This window comes from Nilaparvata lugens, chromosome 11 (genome assembly GCF_014356525.2).
Source record: "Nilaparvata lugens isolate BPH chromosome 11, ASM1435652v1, whole genome shotgun sequence".
Lineage (NCBI taxonomy): Eukaryota > Metazoa > Arthropoda > Insecta > Hemiptera > Delphacidae > Nilaparvata > Nilaparvata lugens.
Window position 1 is genome coordinate 40,032,076 of NC_052514.1, and position 27,439 is coordinate 40,059,514.

Sequence of the window (27,439 nt, forward strand, 5' to 3'; positions counted from 1 at the left end):
TTATGATTTATTATTCTAATTTTCAAATCTAATGTAAATGCTTTGATTCAGCGTAGGATTTTATGAGTTATTATTTTATTTTGAAATCAAATCAGGGTCTTGATTTATATAGAAGTTTCCATTTAGAATTTATGGAAGTTTTCATTCAGAGTTTGGGTTGTTTGTTTTAATGATATCTGTTTTCAATTCAGTGTTCAATTTTATTCAGAGCTTGGGTTGTTAGTTTTAATTATATCTTATTTTCAATTCAGTGTTATGGTTGAATGAAAGTTTTAATTTAGATTTTATATTTTATGATTTAATATTATGAAAGTAAATGAAAGTCACTCATTGGTGTTGAAGTTTGAGAGCGGTGAATGGAAACAAATTGTCAATTCAAGTAATTTATTATTCCTTCGTTGTCAAAATAAACAAATTATCAATATTTAAATGAATTATAAATTATTGCACTCTTTAGTCAGGCGATGAGATCTAAAATTTATACGATAAGATGTAAAAGGTTAATAGTTATATTGTATTACTTGTATTCAAATCTATATTTTTTAGGAATGGATCTGAGCATATTAGATATATTCATAGAAAAATGAAACTCACTTATTTCTATTAGAATACCAACCAAAAATCCTCCAATTAAAAGCATTTTTTCATCTCTATAATCGTACAATGATAACGTTATCTATGATTTTGAAACAATTTTCTAGATACTGTTGGTTCTATTTAATTCCACATTTAAAACTCACTATTATTTAGAAAAATACGGTTGTTTAAAATGAAGTGAATTGGAGTTGTATTGGTCAATAAATTGATCAATCTATTACAAAATATATTATCTTATAAAGTAAATGGAAAGTATAATAATTATTATCAAACAAAAAGCCCAATTAAATGCTGTAAATCACCCCGAAGACTTCTGCTACTGCAAATATTGACAACAGGGTAAACAGCTAGATGGAAATTCGATGAGCGCTACTATATAAAAATTATTTGTCAGCATGGGAATCGAACCCAGTACCTCCTTATTACCGGTCAGGAATGCTTACCCTTCACCAAACTGACAATCTCTGGATAGCAGCGCTCATTCATGCAAATGCAACTTCCAATTTATTTTCATCTGATAAAATATTAGATATTGTTATTGTTGATTGATTGATTGATTGATTGAGTACTTTATTTATGTAGATTACAATATATACTGGCTTATACACTTATATACAATAGCTTACAATACAGCAAAGTTATAGATGAATTTACATAATATAGACTAAGAAAATAACTATTGAACTGTATATGATATGAAAAAGCAATTTGTAATATAATAACTATAGATAATAATCATATTGTTATGCATCTACATAAATTGGCGGAGCTTTGGACATATCAATGTCCATTCTTTGGGAAGAATATTGAAAATATCCTCCCCACTAACTCTCTACCAATTGTTGTTAGATAGAAAGTTGATATGCTCAGGTTTTTTACTTCAATTGTTCAAAACAGTACAATATTGAGAGATGGATAAACATTCTAGATGGATGAAATATTATATATTTTCTCTGAATTCTATATTATTAATATTAACTAGAAACACAAATATTATATTTTCTAGAAAATTTGAGATCAATTTTAGCATAGACAGACCAGCTAACGCTCAAAATACTACAGTACAGATAAAATAACCGCTCATAAATTATTTATTGGTGGGTGAATGGGCAATGCTCTACAGTCTACAGTGTTTCGATCACAAATTACTCCGCAATTACAGGCTCATTCATTTCTGCTTTTCCCTATCAGTCCAAGTTGCTATCAGGACGAGATAGCGGCCGGACGTGCTACTCTGCTCCGTCTTATCTGTTATTTCGAACGGCTAGTTTCTAATTAATTTTCGACTGAGTCTACCAAAATCAATTTTATTTTCTAAACATAAGTTTTTTCGTATGATTAGATTCGTCTGAACATGGCTTCTTGCGGTACATGTAATAAGGAAATTTCTGAAAAAGAAGTTGTGAAGTGCAGTGGTGTGTGTAATGGAACTTTTCATCCATCTTGTTGTAGTGTAAAAACTGGTGAGAACTACAGGAAAATGGGCGTTCGTAAAGAAACTTGGTTATGTGACATCTGTAAAGCTAATAAGAAATTGGAAAATAAGGACGATACTAGTGGTGCAGTTACTCAGGATTTCATGAAGCAATTATTTGATGAAAAATTCGGCTCTCTGTCAAAACAAATGAGGGAATTGCAAGGTGATGTGGCAGGTATGTCTGGGCTGTTGGACGAGGCGTTAAAAAACATAACCGATCTTCAAAACGAAAATAAGAAACTTATTAAAAACTTTGCTAGTATTGAAGCGGATAATGCAAATTTGAAGACAAGAGTTTCAGTTCTTGAAAATAAAATAAACGAGATGGAACAATATTCTAGGCGTATGAACATTCAGATCGATGGTATACCGGTTACACAGGGTGAAAAGGTGGACGATATCGTCGAGAAGTTGGGAAATCTTTTAGAAGTTGCTTCTCCGATTGAAAGTGTACTTTCTATGCACCGTGTACCGTCAATTAACGCTAAGAAGTGTCAACCAATTATTGTGCAGTTCTCAAACCCTATGCAGAGAAGAAAGTGGCTGGAAGCATACCGCAAAAAACGAGATGTTACTTCTACGGATCTCAACCCTGTCCTCCAACCAAAAACCAACATCTATATCAACGAGCATCTGACGAGGGAAAATAAAACTTTGTTGGCGGCAACCAAAGCTGTGGCCAAGGAGCGAGGCTACCAGTTCGTATGGGTGCGGCAAGCAAAAATCTACGTTCGGAAGGAGCACAACAGCAAAGCAGTTAGAATTTTTACTCATGATGGGTTACAAAAACTTGTTTAAGAAATCCCCAATTCTCATTACAGGTATTTTTCATAGAGATCCACTGTTATTACACTGCATTATTTTGGTTTTAATGAAGAACTGTAAATTTATTCTCATGTTATTTACTTTTAGGATATTATTAATTTTATTTTCCTATGCCTGGTTGAATGAGATTATTAGATTATTGCCTGCTCTATTAGAATTCAACTATATACGTGCGTATTACATTACACATAATGTGTACTTATTTAAAATAATAATCAATTGCATTTTACACTCCTATGATTAATGGAAGAAGATAATCTAGATCTAGGTAATACTAACATCACATTTGATTATTTTCAACCCGATTTCTTTTTGCCTGAGGCTAATTACTATAGTTTAGGAATTATCGTTCAAAATATTAGGAGTGTACGGAAGAATTTTGACCAGTTCTTAGTTATGTTAAATATTGCAGAAAAACCTAAAATAATTATCCTTACAGAAGTTTGGATTAAAGATAATGAGATTGATCTTTACAAGATAGACCACTATAAATGCTTTTATAAATGTAACTACTTGAATAGATCAGGTGGTGTAATGGTTTATGTTAATAAAGAGGTCTCTTGTACTGAGCTGAAAAACGAATTTACAACTGCTGACTGTATCTCTTTGAATTTTAAATTTGAAAATTTTTGTATAGTTCTTCTTGCCGCTTATCGGCACCATAATAGCACACCAAGTATATTCATAAATGAACTCAAGAGTTGGCTTGAACAAAATTCCAGCATTAATTCAGTTTTCTGTGGAGATATAAACCTGAACACTCTCGTTGATAACGATGATGTAAATGATTACTTGAATCTGCTAGCTTCATTGGGTTATACATGTAGTATAAGAGAAATAACTAGACCTGCATCGTTAACATGCCTTGATCACCTCTTTGTAAGATCCAGTCCACTTTTAGAGTATCAAAGTGCATTGTTCACAACCGACATTACTGATCACAGCACTTTAGGCGTCATGTTTAAAAAATCAAAGATAAGAGATAGTACTCAGCAAGATAGAAATGGAGATCAGTTAGTGGTAAATGAAAAAATATGCTTTATGAAATTTAATGATAAATTAAATCTTTGTGACTGGTCAATAGTTTACAATGCACCAAGTGTTGATAGTGCTTGGAATGAATTCTTAAAAATCATAGAGGAATGTAGGAGTGGTTCTGTGGTCACTACGCATGTCAATTCTTTAACTAGAGCAAAAAATATTAGTCCTTGGATAACGAGTAATATTCATAGGCGATTGCTAAAAAGAAATAAACTATACCACAAAGTTAAAAATCGTCCTTTCGATTTGCAACTAAAAAATTATTTTAACGCCTTTAAACTCAAGTTAGCTGACGACATAAAAACTACAAAGATAAACTACTACAGTCAATTATTTGAGAAAAATCATAATAACAAAGCTGCTCAGTGGGGAATAATCAATGATATAACAGGTAGAAAAAGAAAGAATAAAACTTTTGAAAGTATCTATACAATGAATAACAATACTGTTGTTACTGATTCACCGACTATTGCCAAGGAGTTTAATGAATATTTTATAAGTGTTCCCAATAATGTCAGGGATGACCTACTTAGGAATATAGACCCGAATCATCAATTCTCACCAGAAGATTACAATAGGGTTTTTAAATACAATATCTCTGAAAATTCTATCTTCTTACACCCTGCTACGGAAGAAGAAATTCTCCAACTGATTAGATTAATGCCCTCAAAAAGATCGACAGGATATGACTCACTCACAAGCGATATTTTGAAACACATTATTCCTATTATACTGCCTATTTTATGTTACCTGTGTAATGCTAGTTTGTCGCAAGGAGTATTCCCACAAGTCTTGAAAAGAGCAGTGGTGGTACCAGTTTTCAAAGGTGGAGATAAATTACTATTGAATAATTATAGACCCATAGCGCTGCTCTCTATCTTTTCTAAAATATTAGAGAAACTGATGAAAACAAGATTATTGAAATTCCTGAATAGATATGAATTTTTTAGTAAAAACCAATACGGCTTCCGTGAAGGTTTTGATACTGAGCGTGCACTAGTCGACTTTATGAGAATTATATATAATAATGTAAACGATGGGTTGAATGTAAATGCTTTATTTTTAGATGTAAAAAAAGCTTTTGATACGGTTGAGCATGGTCTTCTATTAAATAAGTTAGAATCTACAGGGGTAAGGGGCGTGGCCCTACAATGGTTTAAATCTTTTTTAAATGATAGAGTTCAATGTACAAAAATTAATAATACCTGTAGTTCTTTTTCAACAGTAACTTCAGGACTTCCACAGGGATCAGTTCTTTCTTCTATTCTCTTTATAATTTTTGTAAACGACCTATGTGATGCCAATTTAAATGGAAAAATATTTTGTTATGCAGATGACACGGTATTAGTTAGTTCAGGGAAATCATGGGATGAACTGTACAATAGAGTAAACCATGACTGTAAATTTCTTCAACAATGGTATCTTAGAAATAGATTAGCAATCAATGTCGAAAAAACCAAATTTATTAATTTCTCTTTGCGCGCACCAAAAATTCACAATCAACCTATTATTTTCCATCTAAATAACTGTACATATGACTTATTATGCCAATGTCCTCCTATAGAGCAGGTCGAAGAGATTAAATACCTTGGTATTTTTATTGATTCAGCCTTAAATTGGAAAACACATATATCTAATCTCAAGAAAAGTATCAATACCTATCTTTGTAAATTCTATCACTTGAGAGAGCTGTGTGATACAAACACACTACGCACAGTATATTATGCCTTAATAAATTCAAAATTAGAATACGGCATTGTATGTTGGGGTGGAGCTGCAAAAGTGCACTTTAGTCCACTACACAAATTGCAAAAACATTTCATCAGACTAATACTATTCAAAAATCGAAGAGAGAATTCGTTTCCTTTATACAAGAGATTACGTATTCTCCCAATTCGCCATCTTTTTGTTTTCAAAGTCTTAAGAATTTTCTTTATGCGAAGTGGAAACGATGGATTTTTCAGGCCCAGCTTTTCTGAAAGAAGAAGACTTGACCTGGTATCAAGACTACCAAGAATAAATTTTAGCTTCTTTTCTAAATCTTTTGTATACCTAGGCCCAAAACTCTTCAACGCTATACCACATGCTGGTAGAAGAACTAGAACTTGGAAAGAATTCTCAACAATAATTAAAGACTGGCTATTCCAATATCAAGATATAGAAAACTTTTTTTCAATTCTATCCTGAAAATCATACACTGTTTAACCTTCCGGTTCTCAATCACACGAGCAGTCGCGTGTTGTATTTTGTACAACATCCAATTTTCCAATTGTTATGTACTCTGTTTACTGTCAAAACATATTAATTAATTGTATAATTACTTTTTCAATCTTCTTGGATTATTTCACGCCTATGACTACTATTTCATAACCCAAGCAAAGCCATCAATTCTGTGTTATTGGTTCGTTTACAGTCTCCGTATACAGTCTTTCCCTATCTTATGCACAGTGCGATTTCTGCACTGTTGCACCTAAAGACTGAACCATTGCTCGGTTGATACTGCAACTCAGTGGAGTGATGGGGGGAAAGTTTTGGAATGCATAGGTGACTCATTCACTGACACCACCCCATTCAATAGTTTTGTGCAGCAAAAAACTGAAACTGTTGTACTTTTCTACTACAGCGCGACTGCCGGAAGGTTAAACTACAATCTTTCTATTTCATTTTTCATTAATTTTGTAAATTATTATTTAATTTTCAGATGATGGACCCAGTGAAAGCAGTTTGAGCATTTTGCCTCCCTTGCAAACCGACAGCATGGCTCCTGATGCGACCTCTGATGATAAAAGGTTTGTATTTAATTTTAATTCTGGTTTTTGTATTTTCAACACTATTTTATTCTTCGTTAAATAACTCTATTCAATGTAACCTATAATGAGAGTCATTTTTAACCGTCAGCATTCCCTTGAACTAATATCAATGCTTCATATTTAACGAGTGTTGACAGTTTGAAATGAATCTCACCTTAAAGCCCACCCATCAGGGATAATCGTACTGAAGTATACTGATGTATACGGAATGATTCTGACGTATGTTAACAACATTAATTACCGTATCTTATTGATATATCTAATATTGGGGCACCGAGCTTCGCTCGTTATTTATTTATTGATAAACAGAATACAATTCCTCAAAATGATTGGAGAAGGACTAACAGGCACATCCCAAAACTGTTTCTTCTCAGAATTTTGATTTATACACTAGAAATAGTCCAAAAAGTAGGTTATGCTCTAAACACTTGAATTCAGGCCCAATTTTCAGTCCAAACATTTGAAAACAGAAAAGTTGCTGAATCAAACACCACAAACTAGAATAGTGTATACTTTTTACAGATTCTATGACTAAGGAGTTCTTTTTCAAACATCCGGTATATTCAGGCGAGGTGGAACTTCCGTCAAGGACTCCCCACCAATAGAATCATAAGAATATTTTTTTTTTTTTTTTTTTTTTTTTTGGGTGATAGTGCGGATGCGGCATAAGAGCTCACCTGTGTTTTCTCCCAATTATTTCAATGATGAGGCCCTGAAGTTGATCAAGTGCACTTGAAAACACAAGACCTGAGCTACACAGGTATCTCTCGAAATTTATTCATTGACTTGCTGGCCCGGCGAACTTCGTACCGCCAAATAGTTGATGCATCTCATGACAAACTTTAGCTGGATGCACACCTGAGGAGGCGCGATGCGGCATTTTGCATCCAGGTGCTTTTTGCTTATTGGTTTGGATGGAAGCACTCACACACACTGAGTCGGGCATGGCGTGGAACGGTGTGATAAGGCAATCTCCATAAGATCAACACTTTGTATCACCAAGCCGCGCCTCCTCAGGTGTGCTTAGCCTTAACTTAATCTGATGCACTATATTTTTATGAAAATTATCCAACAAACAGTATTTACATTTATATCTCAATACGGACTTTCTATATGCTTAGTAACTTGTGCAGCAGTATTTTTAGATATTGTTGAATGTAGCTTGCTGGGAAATTGAATGGTATATCTCCTTGTTGCTGATTTTCCCGTGCATATTCTAAATGTACAGAATTTCGAGTTCTACGACCCAAGTTTGGATGTTGTTCGTACCGCGGCATTACTATTAGAATTAAAATTTTGTGAATCAGTAGAAAGAAACTAGAAAAATCTGGTGTGGTGCACTCACACAACTTTCCTTGCCGTTATGAAAATTGATCAACTGACGCTAGTGTTCCCGCGCATCTCAAGTCTACTTTTCTAAGATATGAGCCAGCTGGTGACAGGACAATAGCGCTGCAGACACACGAAGTCTGTTATCTCTTAATAGTGAATGATTTAATAGAATCAACAGTTTGCAATTGAATAATCTTATTTTCTCTAATTTCGAGCTTATTTTGAATTTTAGGTGAAAATGCTACTGAACATTAATTGTAGAGATTTTTATGCTCAATCTTTTCCACTTGAAATTTTTTGTTTAAATTGTATCTGAAGCCTGATAATTGGGAATCTAAAATCAAACTTTGCATAGATGGTGCAGTGCTCCTGAAATTTTTACAGATATGAGACTTGTGGCAGTTGATAGAGCTTATCAATGACTTCTCTAGGTATGAATTTGATCAAAATCGTTGGAGCCGTTTTCGAGAAAATCGCGAAAAACCCTGTTTTTGACAACATTTTCGCCATTTTAGCCGCCATCTTGAATCGCATTTGATCGAAATTGTTCGTGTCGGATCCTTATATTGTAAGGACCTTACGTTCCAAATTTCAAGTCATTCCGTTAATTGTGAGATAAGATATCGTGTACACAGACGCACATATATACACACACACACACACACACACACACACACACCACACACACACACACTCACACACATAAAGACCAATACCCAAAAACCATTTTTTTTGGACTCAGGGGACCTTGAAACGTATAGAAATTGGGGTATCTTAATTTTTTTCGGAAAGCAATACTTTCCTTACCTATGGTAATAGGACAAGGAAAGTAAAAACAGATCTACCGACGGCTTTTGGATGACGCAGTGATTATAACAGGTGATTTTAATTTCTGTGCGTGGCCAGCTCACAAAATATTCCCCCATAAGGATTACATGTAAACTTTGAAGAACCGTAGGAAAGAGTCCTGAAGTTGGATCATAAATTTGATAGGCCATAAACCTGCTCCTGAACATAACAAAAACAACTAAAAAAATTCATCGAATTCGGTGCATACATAAAAAAGTTATTGAATGTCAAAATTTGAGGCTCGATTTTTATTTATATAGATAAGTACTTGTATGAATTAATGAATCAATAAATATTTTTAATTATTTTCATGACCTGAACAACGCAGTTTTCCCTCGATATTGATTCATTGATAAGTACTTGTATGAATTAATAAATATTTGTTATAATTTCCATGGCCAGCTAGCCAGGTTTCCCACAAAATTAGTACATTGATAACTACTTGTATGAATTAATAAGTCATTGAATATGTGTAATAATTTACATGAACTGAGTTAGCCAGTTTTCCCTCGACATTTGTTCATTGATAAGTACTTGTATGAATCAATCAATATAATTGTAATAATCAATGGGTTGTTTCTGGTTGCAGCGGGAAACAATCGAGCCTGGTGATCCCTGAGAAGGCGTCCTCCTTCTCGATCCACCCGGGCCGACTGTGCTCGGACAACTGTCGCTACTGCTTCGGCAAGTTCGGCTGTCTGGACACGCCCTGTCATCTCGCGCAGCTCAAAAATGCCGAACGTCAGCAGAAAATATTGGCCAGTAAGTATTTATAAACGCAATTAGAACCGAATTCACCAAAACGAAAACTTTGTTTGAACGTCAGTTGATTCTAAATGAACAAAAAATCATGAATCAAAAGTCATGGTACAAAATCAATTTTGAATTGATTTTGAACCAATTCAATTTTTGAATTTGAATCAGTTTAAGGTTCAACATTAATTTTGATTGTACATAATTACATTATGTAATAATTGATATAATGTAGAGTCATTGTTTCTCCAAAGTAAGGTTAGTTTTCAAACATCTATTTTCAATATTAGAATTTAATAAAATTTTATCAAAATAGCTGTAGTGAGGTCCACGTTAATCAATTCAAAATCATCTGACTTAGAACCAAATGCCGTTCAAATCTAGTTTTCGTTTTTTGTGCATTTGGGCCTTAGAGTCTAGTATCAGTGAGAAAATCGTACAATTTATTTTGAGTGTTATATTGTTTCAAGCTTGTTGCATTATATTGTATCGTACTCCTTCAAAAACAATTAACAGTTGACACTACACCTTCTAGGAAAAAACCTTGATCTGCGAAATTGAAATCTTGAATAGTGAAATTTACGTTATGAAGTCAGTGGAATGATAGGAGCGCAATGTAGCCACTTTTCCGTTTTCACCTTCATCTATAGTACCAACTTAGTTGTGATTCGAGTTGTGAATCGTGGTACATCTTGATTCTTGTTGATAATGCTCAATTATACCTCAAATATACTTCTTCCATCAAGATATTTTTATGATTTAATAATAAGTTTTCATAAATGAGATTGAATATTCTGATGGTATATTTCTTTGTATTATTTATTATTATTAAACGAGAATTCAAATTAAATGCTGTAATTCACCCCGAAGACTTCTGCTACTGCAAATATTGACAACAGGGTAAACATCTAGATGGAAATTCGATGAGCTCTACTTATTCAAAATTATTATTTGTCACCCCGGGAATCGAACCCAGTACCTCCTAATTGCCGGTCAGGAATGCTTACCCTTACACCAAACTGACAATCTCTGGATAGCAGCTTAGATTTAATTTGGATTTTCGTTTAATAATAATAATTAATTCGTTGTGAAAGGTAAATTGGTTGAGAGGGATTACTATTCAATGAATAAGTACTTGGAATGTTCTATATAAATGTTGCTATTTCTGCTGCATCTACTCAGTATTGTGTTCTGTATCATGTACACTGTATTTTTTATGTTTTAAGTTTAGTTCATACGTAAATTGTTGAATGTTTGGTAGAATAAAAAGATTAATAGATTAATAAACAGATTAATAACCTTGAAGCAAGAGTCTTCCTCAGTCTGAAAATGACCAACAGCAGGTAGTCACTGCTAAAAAGTAACTGTTTCCACTCCAAAAGTGTTTTAATTCATAAAATGAAAAATCTCTAATCTTGAATACCTACTGAATCGCTACAGTAAAATAAATTCTCTTGCATTCCAATCAGGAAAAATAGGTTTAAAAAATCAACAAATTTAAAAGGTTCTCATGTAGTCTATTTTGTATAATGAGTCAGCAATGGGTCAATATAATACTATATATGTTATTGAATTGAGCATGCTTCATTGATGAATGAACTTTATTTCATTTATCTCTTAATATTATACGATATATTTTATTGAATTGAGCATGTTTCATTGATGAATGTACTTTATTTATCTGTCGTTTGTTTTAGACGAGCCGCACCTGAAAATGGACTCGTGCCTGTGTGACGGCTGCTACCGCTTTGTGGACCGCAAGGCGAACAGCACAAAGCGCATGCGCAAACAGCCGCAGAGTGGAGGGGGGTCACAGCCTCGCAGCAACCTCAGTGATGCTCAGTGCTCAGTGAACGGGTGTCAGCAGCCGTCTCGCCACTCCATCAGACGCAAGTGGCTTCTCAAGCTCAGAAAGAGTCTTGCCAACAAGGTATCATCGATTAACTATATCCATTAGGTTTTATCTCAGAACATCCGTTAGTTTTCATCTCTAAACCTCCTATAGTTGTTATTTTCAAACCTCTTGACGCTGTAGGTAAGACGTCTGAAGTTTCTTTGTAAACTCAGGAATAGTCCTGCCAACAAGGTATCATCGATTCACTATCTCCGTGAGGTTTTATCTTTAAACCTCCGTTAGTTTTTATCTCAAAAACTCCGTTAGTTTTTATCTCTAAACCGCTGTTAGTTGTTATTTTAAAACCTCTTGACGCTGTAGGGGAGACGTCTGAAATTTCTTCGTAAACTCAGGAAGAATCTTACCAACAAGGTATCATCGATTCATTATCTCTGTTGGGTTTTATCTTTAAACCTACGTTAGTTTTCATCTCTAAACCGCTGTTAGTTGTTATTTTCTAACCTCTTGACACTGTAGGTAAGACGTCTGAACTTTCTTTGTGAACTCAGGAAAAAACTTGCCAACAAGGTTAGCATACTATTGATTCTCAATCCCTGTTTAGTGTACTTTCTTTACATCAGAACCTCTTATACTGAGGTGCACGTTGTAATGGCAGTGTATAGTATATAAATAATGTTCTTCTCTTTCACTCCTTCTGCAATCTTTCTACCCTTCAAATTATTTTTCATCCTGCTTGTCTGTAAACTTCTGCATCTATTCTATTTATATCATAATCATCCTCTTATTTTCATCCATATTTCTTTTTCTTCTTCTGTCATTATTCCACCCTCCCGATAGTTATTTATACACTCCCTCACCTTTTCTTTCACTTTGTACTCAACATCTTAATTTCCATTTTTATTGATTTTTACTGCCGTTTCTATCACTTTCCTTCAACCTTTCATCTGCTATATTTTGGATTCTCTCTTGTTGCTGCATCTTCTTTTTCTATCAGTTCTATTCTTTCTATCAGTAGGTTTTTTTACAACAGGTTTTCTCTCTCCGAAAAGAATGGACATTGATGTGTCCAAAGCTCCGCCAATTTATGTAGATGCATAACAATATTATCTATAGTTATTATATTCCAAATTGCTTTATTCATATCGTATACGGTTCAATAATTATTTTCTTAGTCTTTATTATGTAAAATCATCTATAATTATGCTGTATTGTAAGCTATTGTATATAAGTGTATAATTAAGTTTGTAGAGTGAATGCTGATGCTATGGAGCTTTTCCATAATTGAATAGACTTGGAATGTTGTCAAAAATCCACTTAAATTAAATAAAAATTAATATTTTACAGGAGCATGCTTTCATGTGTGCTCACACATCATCAACATTATGAAGCAACACACACTGATTAGTCATTGCAATTAGACATGTTCTTCATAAGCAACTGTGTGAAGTATTGTGACTAAACGTGTCTTGTCTTGTCTTGACTAACTAGTGTGTGCCTTGCCTTAGTCTTGCATCAGTCCGCTGTGGCCCCCTATGTTTCTTTGATGTTCAATACTAATCGAGGTGTCAACATCATAAGGTGCGTACAGACTTTCGCTCTGCTCCGCAACCGAACGTCACTCCAGCAGAGCGATTGATGATCGACCGGCGAGCAACAGTGGTTCGACCGGGGAACGCGAGAAGATCTAACATCTTCCGTAACGTTCATGATGGGTGCGTGGGCGGAGCGACTGTGGTTCGATGGTGGTACGAGGGAGGAGCGTGCTCGGTGCGGGTTGGAAGCGCGAATATGTGTACTCAGCTTTAGCATTTAGCATAATACCGGTTCCATTATTAGAAACATTGGGGGGCCCAGAACAGAAGTCTCTTCTAATAAGTGTATAAGCCAGATATATTGTAATCTCCATAAATTAAGTACTCAATCAATCAATTCATCCTACGCTTCTCTTTGCCAATTCTTTCTGTCCTCTGTTTTTCCATTTATGAAAAATAAGAAAATGGATTCAAGTTTTCTTATTATACTTTTCATGGTATAGTTCTCATTGAAATATAATTCATATTCTCGGTTGAATATGAGAAGTCTTTCAAAATAGAAATGAGTGCTATATTATATAATCTTCAATAATACATTTGTTTTATGTTTCAGTTGGATATTGATTTGGAGAAAAATCCTCATCTGCCGTTTCCTTTGTGTGCTGAGCATTACTACTGGGTGAGTATTCTGTTAGGTTATCAAATTTGTTACAACAAAATTTGAATATCCAGTTGGAAGTTATTCTACTCAAATAGTACACTAATGTATTATTGGAGTAACCAAAACATTTCGTGACAACTGTTAGTTATCGAATTTGTTACGTACAAAATTTGAATATTCAGTTGAAAGTTATTCTACTCAAATAGTACAATACTGTATTATTGGAGTAGCCGAAACATGTCGTGACGAAAAAATTTAAAAAGGGTACTCAGATTTATATTTTTCCTACAGTTACGTTGAAAAGTGGCCATTGCTGCACTGATTACAGAACGCAAAGAATCACTTTTCCGCTCTAGTGCGGGAAAAATTTTTCTGCACTCCAGATTTGCAACATGGCAACGCAAAATACTTAGTAGGTTATATGGAGCAACAGTGCAGCAAAATCAAAATGAAGTTGGTAACAATGACTGGGCTGCTATAGTGAGCAGAGGTGCAACGAAGCACAACGCGCTAATTATTACTATTATATATTATAACGAGGACAGCAACAGCACAGTGCCACCACAGCACACACCACACAGCCGCCTCGCCATTCAAACACTACTAAGTTATTTGATGGATTTCAGGCAATTTTACCCATAATTACCCACTTTTCATATTCAATGGTAACTGTAGGAAAAACTTAATGTGAAATACGTGCGCAAAGTTCCTCTGCTGCACTCAAGAAACCATTCCTCAAGTAAACGTTTCTTTCGGTGCAGCAAACTGTCACTTTGCGCACTAGTTGCACAAATAACTATTTATTCACAATAGTACATTCATCTGAAGGTATGATCACTGGATGCGTGTATGTGCAAGTGCACGTCAGATCATGATGCATGAGCCAAGGAATAAAATCTGGAAAGAACCTTTGAAACAAGCTGTGACTTGTCTGGAGACAAAGCTCACACTTGACGCAACCAGCAAGTGCACGCGTTCAGTGTGAGTGTTCCTATTAACAAAACAAACAGAAAACACAGATTGCAAATCTACAAATATTTCTAAACTAAATTGAATTAAACCAATGATAAACAATTATTGAGAAGTCCAAGGAACTATAAAATTTTGAGATAAAAAAATCAAAAACACTATTACTAAATACAGTTGATTATATCAGTATATTTTTAACTAGTAGTTCTGTGAACAGTAGACCTCACGCAGTTTTCTCATCCACAAGTATCACCTGTTCTTGTTGATTCAGTTGAATGAACAAGTTGGATCATTATTTACTCTTAAAAACTGTTATTTGTTTTCTCCAAGATCAAAAACTCACTTATGTTAATAAACTCAGTTCACGTTTGAATTTTTATCCCATATGATAATTTATCCAGTTCCGTGATAATCTTTCCATCTGATAAAAATATTTCTCAACTATTTTAAAATTAATTTTTTTCAATCAAGAATATTATAATTTCTTCAGCATTATTTAGTTCATTCAATCATTTTTCTATTTATTTTCAATCACCTATTATAAATTTGTTTTTCAAATGTGAGAATATTTATACTGATGGGCACACATCATAAAAAATATTGAAACCCTACCTTATAGAAATAGACATGGCCAGACATCTGTGTTATGCATGCAATGAATAATCCACTTGTCAGCTGATTGATTATGAATAATTGTTTAATTAATTGTTTAATTGAATAATTCTATAGTCTGATTGATCCTATCTTCAAAGTAGATTATATATAATATAGTGATATCAGAGTATGGAGGAATTCCTTTTCTCTTCATATTATTATCCTTAAAATGCAAAATTTCAAAAACATTGTGTATACATCGACGCGCAGTTGAAAAAGGAATATTTCTGTAAAATCTCATCGAATTCTATCAACGCGATTAACCTTAATCGCGTTACATACAAAGAGACAAAAGAAAATCCGAGTTGAAACATAAACCTCACTACGTTCGGTCAAGTATGCAATTTATTTATAGGCTATAGCCTATTTTTTCTTTTCCGATCATTGTATTGTTTGTGATAACCCAATAAATAGAAATAAAATAAATAAATTATTTCAATTCTTTTTCTAATGTGTGTTTTTGTGTGGTAGGTGGATTACCTGACAGCGTGCGGCGTGTGCAAGAAGCGACTGACTCGCAACCACATGTTTGCCGTGGGTTCGGAAGCCAACCACATGAATCAGCTGTTGAACGAGGATGGCATCCCGGCCCGCCTCTCCGAACAGCTGTTCCTCTGCAAACTGTGTCGTTACTACTGCAGCATCCGCCTCAAGCACCCTCCCTCGCAGAGCAGCAATCTGCCCAGCAGCCACAAGCTCTTCCTCAGGGACTATCGCCGCAAGTCAGTAGACAAACACCTCTCACACTTCTTCTTCTTCTTCTTCTCTCTTCTTCTTCTTCTTCTCTTTTTCTTCTTCTTCTTCTTCTTCTTCTTCTTCTTCTTCTTCTTCTTCTTCTTCTTCCTGTTCACTTCTTATTTTTCTCCTCAGTTTCCTCGTTCAATGATAATAATAATAATGATATTCATAATAATTGACCAAGCGAAGTGAGGTCCTAAGCTGCGTACACATATTCGCGCTTCCAACCCGCACCGAGCACGCTCCTCCCTCGTACCACCATCGAACCACAGTCGCTCCGCCCACGCACCCATCATGAACGTTACGGAAGATGTTAGATCTTCTCGCGTTCCCCGGTCGAACCACTGTTGCTCCCCGGTCGATCATCAATCGCTCTGCTGGAGTGACGTTCGGTTGCGGAGCAGAGCGAAAGTCTGTACGCACCTTAAGAAATTTAACAAAATCCAGATTTCTCAAGAATATTACGGAGCTCCTGCAATTTTCCCAGAAATGAGACTCATGTCAGTTGATAGGCTTATAAATAGCTATGTAGGGTGTCGTGAGGGGCCGAAGCCCAAAAAATCCCGGATACAGGAGCCGACCCCTGTATCCACCTTCCACCCCTGCAGTATATAGGCCCAAAGGCCTCTCCTGCAGAACTTGCAACTCTCCCGCGCGTGCGAGCTGCTACTGGAAACTCAGGCCGCAGTGATAGTATGATCAGCACCATGATACAGTGATAGCGTGGCACCATGATACAAGTATCATAGCACCACTCACTGTCCTCGGCCTGCCACCAGCACTGTTTCCAGTGCCAGGGGCAGACCACTGGAAATTTTCCGCCTAGTGTTAGTCCTCCTACTTCAGTCTACTGGTGCTACGAGGGCACCACTTCTAAGGGTTACTGTGGCTATTTATCAATAAAAATTTTTATCCAGCTATCCAGGGTATAAATTTGAAGAAAATTGTTAGAGCCGTTTTCGAGAAAAACATGGTTTTTTAGACATCATCCGCAATTTTTTCCGCCATTTTGAATTGAATTTTATTGATAAGCTTCGCAACATTGAATCGTCACAATCAATAATAAAACAGAACATTATATTGCAAGGAAAACAACACTGTACCTTGGAGCACCCCGTGGAAGAAATCAATCTGTAAAAAGGGTCAAAGAATATGTTTTCAAGATTTGAAGCTGATTAATCAAGTCTTTCAAAAGTTACTGTCGAACATACACACAGGCGGACAACGACTTTCGAATTACAACGAAAAGTAAGAACTCGCTAACGCTCGTTCAATTAGTCGCAGAGCAGCAATCTGCACAACAGTCATAAGCTCTTCCTTAGTGATTATCGCCGCAAGTCAGTAGAGAAACACATCACACGTCTTTCTTGTTCTCCTTCTCATTTTACTCCATCGTTTAATATAAGCAAGAAGAAAAATGATACCGTAGTATAAAAAGATAAGGAATAGGTCATTTATTTTCCAAGTTTCAAGCCGATTGCTGTTAACTCCTGTTTATTATTACTGTTTTGGCCGGGTGAGAGGGTTGGGTTTTTAGGTTAGGTTTTTGTATCTTCGATTTTTTGTTTTTGACTTTTTCTTTGCTGCTCTATTTGAGGTTAAATTATTTTTCACATGACAAGCATGTTCTATGGTTAGTGGCCAGCCACAGGGCGCAAAATTAAATCAAATCAAGTCAAGTTTTATTCAATGATATCAATTGGCATGTAAAAGGCAGTTCTACTCAGCACAGTATCAATGGTTGGAGCTTTTCTCTCAATATTTCAGTTTTATAATGCACAAAACTCTTGCCATTTGGCCGACTCTGGCTACAACAATATAATATAAACAATCTCACTTTACACATGTGATGAAATAAAAATGATATTAGTAATAATGAAATTGTCCCAACATGATAATCAGCAGTTGGATTAATGGAAACAAAGATGACTGCAAATCTGAGTCGGCTAATTTGGTTAATAGTGTCATCTTTTAACCAAGAATTATTATCCTATACTATTAAACGAGCAATTTCTGTTTATATGTTTGCATTTCACCGGATCTTGAAAACGGCTCTAACGATTCTCACGAAATTCAGAACATAGTAGGTTTATAGTATAAAAAATCGATTGCACTAGGTCTCATCCCTGGGAAAACCGCTGAAGGACATTAAAAGGATAATTATTATCCATCTTTGGAAAAACAGCTGATAATAATTATTATTTCGTCGTCTGTTGATGATGGAAGTGAGTGAGCGAGTTCATGTGTTTGGGACTGTGTCAAAATTATGACTCAGCTGTTGAACTTTTGTAATCATTCAATTAGGTACTTAATGCCGGTTGCAAAAAAGCCAGGCTATTTTTAATCCTGATTAATTCCAGTAGAACCATCTTTTTGAAATGGTCTTCTCTGATTTGGTTCGCGTGAAGTTAATCGGGATTAAAATTTAACCGGCTTTTGTGCAACCGGGCCTTTGTGAGGGAAATTTTTGCATTCCTCTGCGAATTAATCTCAATACACTGTGATTAGATAGAACATGAACCATCTTTTTGAAATGGTCTTCTCTGATTTGGTTCGCGTGAAGTTAATCAGGATTAAAGTTTAACCGGCTTTTGTGCAACCGGGCCTTTGTGAGGTAAATTTTTGCATCCCTCTGGGAATTAATCTCAATTCACTGTGATTAGATAGAACATTTCTGTATGAACTATGAATATTATTATAATTTCTTCTTTCGTAATAAATTTGTTATGCTTTTGTACTCCAGAGCGAAGCTCGGTCCCCGATATTCAATGTTATATTTGGTGTTTTCCAGAATCCTGGCCTACCTAGACATCCTAGTGAGCGAGAGCGACGATGAGTCGACGACTAGTACGCATGCGCAAGCATCTGCACCGAAGGCGACATCAACGTCATCTAGCGGCCAACACTCGAACCAACTTCCCACCGCGACCCCCAGCGACCAACAGCCCAAACCAAAGAAACGCCGCTCCAAGTCGGCCGGCGGCAGCAGTCAGTCAGTTTCCAAGAAACGAAAACTCGACGTAAAACTGGAAGGCAGTGACGCAAACTTTGATGCGCCTCAGATGATCGATTACAGTTTTCTGGAAAGCTACGACCGGAAAACGGGAGGTGGTGAGTTTGAAGATCAGAGTTCGATCGGGTTCAGTAACATCGCGTCACTCCTCACCAACTCATCTATTGATGAACGGCAAAGCAACCAGCCTCGGGCACGGGTCGACATGTCCAAACCGACCCGTATCCAAGTGAAATTCGGCAACCTAAACATCGGCAAATTGAGTAACCTGAACATCGGACAAGATTCTCGCAGCATCTCACGCGAGAAACAGTCTTCAGCAACTAGTCCCGCTGATCCCCCTGACCGTCCCCCGTATCTACCAGGGGAGAAAGAGCTCCCCCTCAAGGGTGAACTACGCAATGAGACATCCAATGATAGCAACGGTTGGGAACGGCGCACCCTGTATCTCCAGTTCGACGAACAAACTAAGAAGCTGTGGAACGATTTGCAGCGTCCCTACGGCAACTCAAGCAGTTTCATCAGGCATCTAGTGATGTTGGAGAAGTACTGGCGGGAGGGTTCGTTGGTGTTATCGGAAACAGCTGATCAGAGAGCGGTGAAATACAATAACAGTGTGAAGAATCGTGTGAAGGCGTTTGATGGCAAGTCGACAACCATTCGACCGGTGACAGTCTCCTCTGTGGCACCCCCCACCCCTGTGACGACGACAACATCGGCAGAGAAAATGGCAACACTGTCAACAGCCACCAAAACATCCTCACTGTCGGAGACACTTTCAAACCTTCCCGCCGTTTCGATCATGTCCTCAGCTGTGGCACTGCCTCCTAGATCGGCATCCGCCTCGCCGGTGCCTTCTGTATCACTGACTCTGCAGCCGGGTTCAATACCTCAAGCGAAAAGTGAACGGCCACCTAAATCGACGAAAGCTAGTGGGGGAGTGAGAGTGATCGAAGTTGACTCGGGTGAGGCGGCGAAGGGAGGCAGACAACAACCAATGTCCACCCCTCCCCCTCCACCCCTGCTCAAACTGGACGCAAACCTGTGGCAGAAGATGCAAGGTCAAGGTCAACCCAATCCTCAAGGTCAACTGATGGCGGCCCGCCAGTCTGTGCAGCCTCTGAAGGTGATTGTGTCGAGCAGTGGCGAGAGCCCCAAGATGATCTCAAACTTGATAGCCGTTCGCTCCGCGGGGGGAAACCTCAAACTCAACAAAGTGCCCCAAATTGTTCAGTTGGACAACAGTAGCTCCCAGCTGCAACTGAAGATGTTGAAGCCTGTCATCAATCCCTACCATCAGATCACTACTAAACCTCAACAACAAACAAAACCGAGTGGCATCCCAAACACACAACCTCCAAAACAGGGTGGCATCCCCAACACCCAACCTCCACTGAAGAGGGAAAAGTTTTATAAGACAGAGTACACCAACGTGAGGAAATCATCCCTGGTCGACGGCTTTGTGCCGATGATTTCCGACGTGCGCTCCTTGGCGGGCATACAAGGAGTATGGAACAACCCCCCTCCCCCCACCCCACCACCAGCCTACCGCAAACCTCCTCCAGCCTCGACCTTGACCTCGGCCTCGGCTAAACCTCCAACCACCTATTACACACCGATCCTGCCGAAACTGCCCGGCTCCATGCTTCCTCCAAGCTCCGCGTCGTCTTCGAGGTCGCGAGTTATCCACTCGATCACCCTCACCAACTCGGCCATGACCATTGAGAAGGCCCCGCCCACCAGCGACACAAATACCCCGCCCCTATTGGTCGCCGAGAAACCTTCCATTTCTGTTTTCAGAGAAGAGTTTCCGAACTGAGTAATGTATAGTTGTCTATCATTTTGTGTGTATGATTTGTAAAAAAGTGTCTGGAGGATTATTTAGTGAGATTAATTACATAGAATTACTAAGGCCCGGGTTCCGAGCTCGGGATTTGGCTAAGTTCTAGACTTCAAACAGCTGGAGTCAGAAAATTGGATTTCCGAGTCAGAGCGTTAACGTAGTTGAGGACTTGATAAACACTGGAGTTTAGGGATCAATTAAATTTCGTTTCAATTAAATAAAAGAGACGTTTGAATTAAATTCGAAAAACTAGAAAATTGAACACATAATAGAATAAAGAGAAAATAGTGAAAAGTTTCAGCTATTTAAAATTATTTAGGAATGTTTAATTTCGTCAAGGAAAAACTTTTCCAATTATAGAAATGAGAAAATAAAAACTGCGACTACTGTTATAAAAGCTGCGACTACGCCCCGTTTTGGAAAGCCAATTTTCTGACTCCAGCTGTTTAAAGTCTAGAACTTAGCTAAATCCCGAGCTCGGAAACCGGCCCTAATAGTCTATTACCCTTGTCTAAAAGAAAACAAAAGTAATGGTTCTAGTAATTCTATGTTAATCAACTTCCAAGCAGCCCTTTTAGAAGTATAAAAAGTGTCGGGAGTATTATTGAGTCTCTGAGATGGATTACTAGTATCCTTATTGAAAAGAAAACAATTTTGTGTTAATAGACTTTCAAGCAACCCTATTGAAATTAATGTATAATACATTGAGAAACACTTATTGACATGGGCTACTTTTAAATTAATAAAACAAAATAAATCTTATAGCACCCTTTATTTTTAAAAAAAACTTTAAAATAGTTGAACAACTAGTTTCGGTGATATCACACCATCGTCAGGTTATAAAATATACATAATATATAATAAAAAACTTTAAAATAGTTGAACAACTAGTTTCGGTTTACACCATCTTCAGGTTATAAAATATACATAATATATAATATTTTATAACCTGAAGATGGTGTAAACCGAAACTAGTTGTTCAACTATTTTAAAGTTTTTTTTTTAAAATAGAGGGTGCTATAAGATTTATTTTGTTTTATTAATACATTGAGATTAACTTGAAACTAGCATTCAAATCAAATCAATTTTATTGCACAAAAACATAATACAGTAATCTATACTACAATAAAGGAAAAAACTGGCTTATTACAAGAACGGGATAGGAAAATTACGTTTGACGCATCATCACGTCTGCACTACTGGACTGATTAACTTGAAATTTTGCTTATAGATTCTTAATTAACCGAGGATGGTTATAGTCCTATTTTCAACTCTTCAATATTTCGTTACGACAAGTTTTCAGTTTGTCAAGTTCTAAAATAGACCCTTGCGGAGCACGGGTTACCTGCTAGTCACTGATAACATTCAAAGTATAAACATGTAAAATAACTTGAGACCCGGTTTTAGTCACTACCTCCGTAAACGGAGGTAGTGTTTTAGTACACTTATTGATTATAATGTATCATTAAATCTACAGGTTTAACCTATAGATTTAGTGATCCATTAAATTTAATAGGTTTCCTAGAAACCGAACCTCTAGCTTTGTGTTAAAATTCGACAATAGTAAACTTTTACGCTCACATGAAGTCTCATTAGCTTGACTGATTTGTTAGAATCCATAACATCAATTATGAAATGAAATGAAGATAAGATATTGAATGGAACTGCAATGAAATGAAACTAAGTTATTGAATTAATGAAACTGCAATGAAATGAAAATCAGATATTGAATGAAACTGCAATGAAATGAAAATCAGATATTGAATGAAACTGAAATGAAATGAAAATAGGATATTGAATGAACATGCAATGAAATGAAAATAAAATATTGAATGAAACTGCAATGAAATGAAACTAATATATTGAATGAACATGCAATGAAATGAAAACTAAGATATTGAATAAAAATTATATTAAATTAAAAAATATATTTATCAGGCGGTGTTAGGATAAAGAATTATATAATTATGCTACTCATCCAATCAATGTTGGCAGAAATCTTTTTTTGATGGTTGAGCAATAGAGGGTTGGTTGTATACATTTTATGGGAATTTCAAATTGAAGATTAAATGAGGTGAAGCTTTCTGTAAACATTTCTGTAAAGTTCACAGTCGACACTTTTCTAGCAGACATACACACAAGTTAGAATAAACCAAAATTTATTGTAAATGAAATAAAGTGTAGTATTGTGACATGTTGATCATAATAATATGTTCTATGAGCATGTTAATGTAAGACCTATTAATAGTGAGACGTGATTGGTTGAATTGAAATGAGTCCAACTTGAAGAGGATTGATTATTTTTGAAAAAATTAATTTTTGTTTTTTATTTTACTCATTGATTATGCTAATTTTGAAAATTACTAGGAAAGGTATCAAATCTCAAAAGTAGATTCTTTAGTCTTGACTTGCTTATAATTTTTTGAGTCTTGTCTATCAAGTGAAACTTGGTAAAATTAGTTCAGTTGTACAGTACTGCTTGATCTCTTAGTAGACTTTATTGATTAATTGATTGATTACAAATTATTTATTTTTTCTATTTAAAGTACTTCTGATGTTATTGAAGTAGCAACTGTTGAGTTAATTAGACTTTAGTTCCTTCTTAACATTATTGAGCTTGATTTATTTGCTTTTATTTCGATTACTTTTAGATTTTTTAATTTTTCAATATTCTTCCTGATCTGGATTGATAAAAATTTAATAATTTGGCCCCATTTTTAACCTTATTATTGACCTTAAACTCGTTACTTTATTCCTAGAATCATAAAAAATCAAATTTTTATCCAAATATTGATAACCATGAAACAAGCTGGTCTAAAGCTGCGTTTACACCAAAGTTATTAACAAAATGTTGATCCTTATAGATGCTAATAGATTGAACATAACTTATCATACACATGATGAACATATGTGTTTGTCAAGTTCAATCTAATATAATCTATAGGGATTAAATTATTAACATTTTGTTAATAACATTGGTGTAAACGCAGCTTCATTGTATTTTACTGTACTTCTCTTTATTAGTACCTTAGTTTTAACGTGACTTATCTATTAAAATAAGTAATGATTCATTCATTAAATTAAGGTCTATTTATTTATATAAACCTTCAACTCGTTGCTTTATTCCTATAATAATAATTATAATTTTTCAAATCATTATCTTAATATTAATAACCCTGAAACAAACTGTTCTTATTGTATTTTACTTTTATTTTTTATCAGTACCTTAGTTTTAACGTCACCTATTTATTTAAATATTTTCACTATTATTCATTTTTTGTTTTTCTTGTTGTACTCATTCTGTTCTCGTATTCTACGTCTCATTATTCTATCAGTGTATTATATTTACCAGATATATTTTTCTTCACAATTTGTTGAGAATCGTATATTTTTGCTGCATCAAACTGTTAGTTTTATTTGTGAATTGAATTCTATTTTTATGAGTTGAATGTTAACTGCTGTTGAATAATCCAATGTAGGATTGACTATTTATGGGTACATATTTTATGTTAAATGAGTTACATTTAATTTTCTAGTATAGTTGATATATTCTAATAGTAATGCTTCAATATTAGTTACAGTATTTATGAATGGGTCTATGTAATCGCGGCTCTTAGTCTACTCTTTCCAATGTAATATATCATGTGTGCCTTGTTCTAAGAAAATATGGAAGATATTGAATATTTACAAAAACTATGTATCAGAACGTAATGTGTGGTGCTTGATTGTTCAATCAATTTGCAATACTTCATACTATTTCTCTTGCAATTGTTATTATTGACTGTGATTGAACCAATTTTAGTACTTTCAAGCAATAATTATGAGAGAGCATAGTTATTGTTTAATGAAAAAGTTACATCAAATCTGGAAATGAAAATTTGAACGATTCCTTCATAATTTGAAAGTATATTTTTTTCTTATTAGTTCATACGTTCAAGTGCGATTATTAAAACAAGTTTATATCCAGTAATATTGAATATTACAATAATTAATATTTAATGTTTTATCAATTAATTAATGTTTATTGATCTAAATTACAATTAATTTTGAAAATCGTCCTATTTTCGGGTTAATTAGTTTAGGCTAAATAAATTGATTCTCTTTTGTACATTAAAATTGGTTGGTTTGAAGTTATTCTCATGTATACGAGAATAGTATACATTTGATTTTGTAATAATTTATTAAATAACGCCTTTATAACAATGGGGACCTTTAAGTAACTATTTTATTTCAAAACTGTTCAGTCAAGTAAAACAATATTATACTTTTTACAAAGTATAATCATCTAGTATTCTTAGTTTAGAATTTTAGTTTAGTAAATGCAAAATGTTAAACCCATAATTGACTTGCTTCAACTTCTAGAATTATCAGTCTGAAGTTGTGTAAAAATATTTTGTAAATAAATCTACTTATAGTGTATAATTTATGAGAAACTAGATTTAAATTGTAAGAATGATGTGTTGAAAAATTTTATTGATCTATTTTTTTTAACACTATCCAGTGATATATCTATATTTGAACTAAGAAATGTGTGAAAGTTATATATGGATCACAAGTTTGGTTTTATTATTGATTTGATTTTCTCTTGTTAAGTTTTTATACATGAAAATGAAAAAAATGTCATTCTATGTTATGAATTCATCCCCTGGTTATTGTTAATGTAGTGATTTGGAAGGGAAAAATAGGTTAATGATAGACTGATTAAAGTAATACTTGAAAAAGAAACATAAAAAGGGTTGACCTACAATATTATTTATCTTATTTACTATTTTAGTTAGAGTGATCGGAATTATTTGAAGTACAGTTGTATTCTGGTATCCTATATACGTTATTTTCGAATCAGGTTTTATCTTTGAATGCAATGATTTTATTCTTGTCATTTTATGTGCACTTACAAATTTTCTTTCATCTATCTTGCTACTGATTCCTTATTTACTTACACTTGTTATTTCGACAATCTTATCTTATAGCTTTATTATTTTTCGCAAAAAATTGTCAGTTTTATTAGCTTGTTTTTAGGGTGTCAAAATTGTCATGTTTAAAATTGCTGAATGGAATTTGGTTGAGGGAAAATGTTGAAGTTTTGTGACACTAATTATACTAAAATATTATTTGAAGATTAATTTATTAATTATTGTTAGTGTCATAATTTTTACTTGTTTAAAGATTTGGAAGACTGGATATGAGGTGCAGTGTAAAAGATTTAGACAGATGACTAAAAAAAAAATTGTAAAAACCCCTATGACTATTTTTTTCTCTGGTTCACTTGAATTTTATTCTCAGAGTTTCTTCTGAATATTAGAGTTTTGCATATTTCATTCATTTGTAGACAATAAATCTTACATTTATAAACTCAGGCTATACTTCATTACACTCTGAAATTCAAAGATTTCAGGTTGAAATTAGACAGCTTATGAAAGTGCACCATGTTGTTGATGAAATAATATTATGAACAGATCAATTTGTAGTTTAATAATGAATTAATTAGTGTAGGTTATCAAAGCAATAATTTGACACCCTGAAAAACTATAAGAATGAAGCTGACAATTTTTTCTTATTTAATGTTTTCAATTCTTCTATCTTATTGGTCTTTAAATTATTTTTCTGTCAACCTATTAAATCTACGAATTCTAATCATATTTCTTGACATCAATTTTCAATTATTGTATTATTATCATATTCTTAATAACCATCTACTGCGAAACTATTGTTTTTATCTTGAACGGTGTATTTATTTTTGTTTTAATCAGTTCGATGATTTTCTTGTGTATATATTTATTGTTAATTTGCTAAGTTATCAAATGATTGTATTGTAATGTCGCCTGGAAGGTTTTCTCTCTCAATTTCCTCTGTCTCTATATCTGTATTATTGCTCTTGTTAGAAAGCCCATAGTCTTATTTAGGCAACTAAACTTTTAATTGGATTTTTTCCAAATATCTATCAAGCTAAACAGCCACATTTTTTATTTTTTCTTCCATTCCTTTTTCGATCTCTCTTTCTCTTACTTTTCAATTATATTTCTTTTTTACTTTTCTTCTTCAATTTGAACACTGTATTTCACTTGTTTCACACATTGATACATTGCTCACTGTATTGGAATTCCACAAAACCTCTATCCTTATCCTTAACCTTGACCTCATTTACATCCTGTTACCTAAATTATTTTACTTTTAATTTATTACTTGTACTTTATCATTATTTTTAGATATAAATATTCAGTAAATTTGTAAATTATTTGAGAATTCAGTTAGGGGACAACTTTTTAGATTGTTCGATTTTCTAAAAATAAATTCTATCTTTGAAAATGTTGTGCATTGGTTATTTTTACTTTCCTTGCCCTATTACCATAGGTAAGGAAAGTATTGCTTTCCGAAAAAAATTAAGGTACCCCAATTTCCAAATTTCTATAGGCCTAAGTTTCAAGGTCCCCTCTGAGCCCAAAAAAGTGGTTTTTGGGTGTGTATGAGTACACATACGTCTGTGTACAGG

At 34.6% G+C, this 27,439-nt stretch overlaps 1 protein-coding gene across 2 annotated transcripts in view; it reads left to right on the forward strand.

Annotated features, from left to right (window-relative positions):
* LOC111043912 overlaps window positions 1–21,760 on the forward strand; it is a 32,665-nt gene extending 10,905 nt beyond the window's left edge. For both annotated transcript variants that reach the window (XM_039438427.1, XM_039438428.1), the window contains 6 exons: window positions 6,642–6,729; window positions 9,521–9,693; window positions 11,382–11,614; window positions 13,685–13,750; window positions 15,827–16,077; window positions 18,885–21,760. In XM_039438427.1, coding sequence (XP_039294361.1) covers window positions 6,642–6,729; window positions 9,521–9,693; window positions 11,382–11,614; window positions 13,685–13,750; window positions 15,827–16,077; window positions 18,885–20,925 — 2,852 coding nt within the window. In that variant the 3' untranslated portion in view covers window positions 20,926–21,760. The remainder of the gene's footprint in view (window positions 1–6,641; window positions 6,730–9,520; window positions 9,694–11,381; window positions 11,615–13,684; window positions 13,751–15,826; window positions 16,078–18,884) is intronic.
* Window positions 21,761–27,439: the final 5,679 nt, after the last annotated feature.